Source organism: Diabrotica undecimpunctata, chromosome 2 (assembly GCF_040954645.1).
Source record: "Diabrotica undecimpunctata isolate CICGRU chromosome 2, icDiaUnde3, whole genome shotgun sequence".
NCBI lineage: Eukaryota > Metazoa > Arthropoda > Insecta > Coleoptera > Chrysomelidae > Diabrotica > Diabrotica undecimpunctata.
Window position 1 is genome coordinate 49,145,703 of NC_092804.1, and position 6,000 is coordinate 49,151,702.

The following is a 6,000-nucleotide window of genomic DNA, read 5'->3' on the forward strand; positions in this document are numbered from 1 at the left end:
CTCTGACGGTAGATAAGGTCCGAGATCAACAATTTTGTCGCAGATTAAAGCGATGTAACTGGCAACAACGCCATAGTTCGGGTAGTTCTTTTATTGTAAGTCAGTTTCATAAGCGCATTGACAGGAGTTTCATAAAGCAGAGAACAGAATTGTTTGTAGTGTTATTACTGGAAGGCGCTTTTACGTTTACTGTTTGAGAATTATGAGTAATTTAGTTTAATTCAATTTGATGACAAATAATAAATATGACGACAGTAATAATAGTGAACCGTGAATCACTAAGACACGTCACAATTTAACACGCGAAGAAAAAACCATGATCGGAAATGTTTTTGAATGTACATTATGTAGTATTTTCCCAAAATTTGTGTGTATGGCAATGTCGTTCGTATAATTTACTCCGTAATAGTGCCATTGTCCGATTGGGCCGACGTTCACGCGACTGGTAACGAGACGTATAACAGGGTCCTAAGGCATGTATAAAATAAGAAAATAATTTTTATTACTACCAATTCGTTCTAAAATCCTGATTTTTTTTAAGAATAACCGCACGCCTACGACTCGTCGATTTCCTTTCTCCTCAGACCCTAAAAGGTCTACATTGAAAATATGAGTCATTCACTACAATTATGATACTATAATACACTCGCGATCATAAAATCCGGGTCATCTTGAAAATTTCAAGTTTCTTAAATATTTTTGCCTCTGGTGCAGTAATAACCTTTTTTTGGCTAATGTATTTTTTATTTGTCATCAATGTTTGTCTTGAAAGAAAAAAATGGTTTTTTATTGTTTTTATTGAAAAAAAAAAACAGAAAACAAATCAAATTGTTGATAAAACAGGCATACGAAAAAAATGGAAAATACAGAACGTGGTAAAAAATCCGTGAAATTTCAATGATCAATATCGTGTATTGCCTCCCCTTGCTCTAATAACCTCTTGCGGACGACGGGGCATACTCTCAATTTTTCTCCGGATTAGATGTTGTGGTATGTTATTCCACTCTCTCACTAACAGATCCTTAAGCTCCTGTCCGTTGTTAGGAGGAGGTGTATGGATTTGAATACGTTTTTTCAAATCGTCCCAGAGATGTTCGATGGGATTCAGGTCCGGAGACCTAGCTGGCTGGTAATTCCAACTTCGTCCAAGTATTACATACTGATCCTGGCAACGTGTGGTCGCACGTTGTCCTGCATAAAAACGGCGTTTTCTCCAAGCCCTGCCATGTTGGGCATAACATGTTTTTCCGGAATCTCCGTAATGTACCTTCGTGCAGTTAGGGGCCCATTTTCAATGAAGGGTAACTCTGTGTGGAAGTCGGAAGATATACCTCCCCAAGCCATGACCGAGCCTCCACCAAATGGCATTCTTGGAGCAATGCAAGCTTGTGAAAATCGTTCACCGGTTCTCCTCCAAACTCTTACACGTCCATCGGATCTAGTTAGGCAGAAACGGGATTCATCTGAGAATAACACTTTGCTAGAATCGTTAATTCCCCAATGCGCGTATTGTCGAGGAAAAGCTAGTCGTGCAACTCGAGGCACCCGGCGAAGTGGCGGTCCTCTAGCCATTACCCGAGAAGATAGTCAAGAAGAACGAAGTCTTCTTCTGACTGTTGCAACAATAAAATTGCGATTTCGTACTTCATCTAGACGATTTTGATGCATAACCGCAGTTGAGGTCCGGTTTCGTAAAGCCTGAAACACAAGGAAACAGTCATCTTGTGCCTTGGGCGTTCTTCTTCGTTCAGAGCCAGGTCGCCTGGTTAGAAAACTTGCCTTCTGAAAGCGTTGAAGCACTCGTTGAACCGTAGAAAGGCTTACGCCAACAGTTTTTGCGACTTGCCGTTGAGTGTGACCGTCTTCCACAAGTGCAACAATTTGTGCCGTTTCAACAAGTCAAAGGCATTTTTGTCAAAGAATAAACACTAATAATGGCACTAATAAACACTAATGGTGGCAATAATAAACGCTTGTCCGTTGCATTTGAACAGAAAGTCGAAGTACAAACGAGACATTTAAAACAAGCGGAGTTACAGGTAGCGTTCATTTTAGGAAGTGTGCACTTTACCGCGAAATCGGCACTATTGAAATTTTTTGTTACAAAGGAAACCGCAACAATTTTCAGAAAAATGCATTAGTTTGTATTTGTGTTATTATTATTAACGATAAAGCTCGTTAAAAATGAAATATCGGTGATTTTCAAGGTGACCCGGATTTTATGATCGCGAGTGTATATGAACCATTCCAAAATAAATTGACTTAAGAATATCTCGACTCATAAAAGTAGCCAACCTGCGCATGGTAAAAATCTGTGAGGAGAGTTTCTTACACAATCCTTCAATGTTGTTCGAATATATCCAATGTATCCATAGTAACAGCTAGTAACCTTACTGGTTCAGGTGGTTTAACCTATCTATCAGCACATATCACAGATATAATCTACTTGTTACTCGGTGGCATTCTCCTAGGGGAAGTGGAAGTGACACATAATATTCGTATCGGATGAGAGATCATAATTTTTAGTTTACATAATGTAGTATATATAGTAACTTGAATATAAAATGTGCTTTCTTTAACAAGCATTGTAATTTATTGATTTTATTTTTGTTTTCAGTTGTAATGACTTCTTATCAATGGCTTATCATATACCTAGTTAATGAAACTCACAAGAAACAAGAGGAAATTCTTCGTAGAGGTCTGGACAAATTCACGGCACGTAACGAATCGCAAGTTTACAAAGCAGCGTTGCTTTCTAAAGCTTACGGTGAATATACAGCTCTCAGCTATTTTTGGGAAAAAGTTTCCAAGGCTGACAAGAGTTTGCAGGCTGTGTTACATAACCTTGGACTTTTATATGGTCTATCATGTTTAGATAAAAATCTAGTTTACTTTTATCAAGGCGAATATACAAAAGAATCTGAATTTTCTCAGAACATAAAAGAGGCAATATTAGATCTATGCAAGCACTTAAAACCTGATGCTTTGACTGTTATTGATGGACTTGCTCCACCAGATTATGTAGTGCATTCTGTTTTAGCCACATCTGACGGAAAAGTAAGTAGATATTATTTGGTTGTTAAATAAATAATATCCATTGTTAATTAAAAAATCTGCACGAAAGTCCGTGTTACAAATGTTATCTTTCAGAAAGGGACTGCGTCACAGATTTTTTCCTCCTTATGATAGATGTGTATATATATATATATATATATATATATATATATATATATATAATGAACGGGAGTTTAGCGTATTATGTATACATTATATTTTAACTTTTCTTAAGGACTTTTTATATCTAAAAATCTTTTACTCTCTTTTTAGTTATACCAAAATCTCCAAAAACTGTTAATGGGTAATCCACAATCACTGTCCAGACCATCTTGGTGGCAAGAAATTGCTTACGAACATTCGAATTTATCGCAATTCCATAGCAAATTGTAAAAATATCAAATCGTGAATAAAAATGTCTTCGTTATTGCTGCACATTGAAACTTTATATTTACAAAAGCATTTATTTCATAGATCGAAATATATACATATTTTTGTAATTATATTTTGTATTATGTACATGAGAAAATATAAATAAAATAGTCTCCATTTATTTGTGTTTTTATTTGATGCACGGAATTATATGTCAAAAAAAAATCCTAATGTGAAATGACTATTAAATCGATAAATCGATATTTCTGTATAAAAAAGCAAGTAATGTATAAGTAAAGTATATCAAAAATGAAAAAATTAGCAGACCCATAAGTAATTAGATTAGGTTAGGTTCATTATGAGTGGGCGCTTTAACCGTTTTAACCATAGACATGGCAAGGTAGACTGATCGTTTCAATACCAGCTCGTTCCCCTAGTCCGACAGAGAAAACTGACGCAAAGCCTAAATGACCTATGAGGAGATCACGTGGTCGATAAACCCAGGCCATTAGACAGAGATGCAGGGACTGCTGTGCGTCAGTTTTCTCTATCGCACTGGGGGACGGGCTGGTATTGCAACGATCAGTCTACCTTGTATTATATGTCTATGGTTTTAACAGTGTCTATTATGGCATTAGGTAACACTTCTACGAAGTCGTAGGGCTCGATTTGATAATGTTTAAATGTATTGAGCACATAGGCTATTGATTGTGTACTTTAGAAAGGAACTACAACGTTAAAGGGGTTTGATATGAAAAAACCGTGGAGGGCTACCATTTAAAGGGGTGAGTTTTTGAGAAAGGAGTGAATTTGGCCCTATAAACTATGGTGCATTGGGTAAATTCTATGCAGATTTCGTACAATATCTACAGAAAAGTTGTTCAAAATTAAATTTCCTATCAATATATCACCATTTAAAGTAAAAAAAAATTGAAAAACACGCGCTTTTTCTTTTTTGACCCACAACTAATTTCTACGGGGTTATAGCTATAGGCATTATATATATAGTTCAGCTCAACAGGCCTCAAAGGCCCAAGGCTTCAACGGTTTTCTTCCAGTTCTTTCTATCTTGTGCTAAGTTTTTCCAATCTTGTACCCGCAGCGACTTCAGATCTTCTTTTGCCGACTCCAGCCATTTTCTTCGGGGGCGGCCTCTTTTTCTTTTTGTACCAGCCTCCGTGTTTATTAATTCATTGGGAACTCTTCCTTCCTTCATTCTTGCTATATGTCCGAGCCATCTTAATCTTTGAATTTTAGCAAGTCTTGTTATTTTTGGTTGCCCATATATTTGCATTATTTCTTCATTCGTTCTTCTTCGCCAGATGTTCCCTTCTTTTACACCTCCGTATATCCTTCTAAGAATTTTTCGTTCCCATCTATCTAATTTTACTTCCATATCTTTATTTAGTGTCCAGGTCTCGCTAGCATAGAGTACTGTAGGTCGGATAACTGTTGTATATATTCGTTTTTTTGCTGTTCTGGATATTATATTCGACCTCAGTATCTTAGTCAGGCTCCCAGCACTCTTACTACCTTTGGCCATTCTTTTTATGATTTCTTGGTTCTCTTCGTTCCTATTTGTTAGTGTCACTCCCAAGTAATCGAATTGGCTAACAACTTCAAAGTTATATTCTTTACTTGGGCTTTGTATCTTAAAGAACTGTCCTTGATGATTTTCGTTTCCCCTCATCACCATATATTTTGTTTTTTCTTCGTTTATTTCTAAACCATATTCCCTGGCCTTTCTCTCTATTCTAGTAAAGATTTCTCTTAATTCTGCAGGTCTCCTTGTTATTAAGGTAACATCATCTGCATATGCTACGCATTGATGCCTGTGATGATATATTGTGCCTCTAGTGTAGATGTTACACTCTCGTAAAATCTTCTCTAAGATCAAATTGAAAAAATCTGTTGATAACGGGTCACCTTGTCGCAGACCTCTATTAGTGATAAAGCTATCCGAAACCCGTCCTTCTAACATGACTTTACTTTTAGTATCATTGAGTATGCATTTAGTCAGTCTTACTATTTTTGGTGGAAATTTAAAATATTCCAGTGCTTCGAATACTCTATTTCTTTTTATAGTATCATATGCCTGTCTAAAATCAATAAACAGCATGTGTAATGTTAGGTTGAATTCATATGAGCTAGCTAAAATTTGTTTCATTGTAAAAATTTGGTCTATTACCGATCTGTTTGCTCTGAAACCTGCTTGATATTCACCTAGACAATTTTCAACTTTTGTTTTAATTTTATTTCTAATTGATATGGCCAGAATCTTATACACTGTATCTTGTAGAGCTATTCCCCTGTAATTTTTACATTCTGTAACGTCTCCTTTTTTATGCACTGGACATAAGATTGCTTCTTTCCACTGATTGGGTATTTTTTCTCTGATCCACACTTCGCGTATTAACTCAGCGATTTCTTTTTGCACCATTTCGCCACCTTCTTTTAGAAACTCAGCAATGATACCATTTTCACCAGGTGCTTTGTTGTTTTTTAAGTTTTTTATGATCTCTATAATTTCTTCCTTGGTAGGTACTTCTTCATTTACATCTGGGTCCCTTACTT

General features: G+C 36.2%; 1 protein-coding gene across 4 annotated transcripts in view; it reads left to right on the forward strand.

The window, feature by feature from the left end:
- The window catches only part of LOC140434511 (peroxisomal acyl-coenzyme A oxidase 3-like), a 129,498-nt gene extending 125,891 nt beyond the window's left edge, over positions 1–3,607 (forward strand). For all 4 annotated transcript variants that reach the window (XM_072522837.1, XM_072522834.1, XM_072522836.1 and 1 more), the window contains exons 10-11: positions 2,618–3,057; positions 3,328–3,607. In XM_072522837.1, the coding sequence (XP_072378938.1) occupies positions 2,618–3,057; positions 3,328–3,447 (560 nt within the window). In that variant the 3' untranslated portion in view covers positions 3,448–3,607. The remainder of the gene's footprint in view (positions 1–2,617; positions 3,058–3,327) is intronic.
- The last annotated feature ends 2,393 nt before the right edge of the window (positions 3,608–6,000 follow it).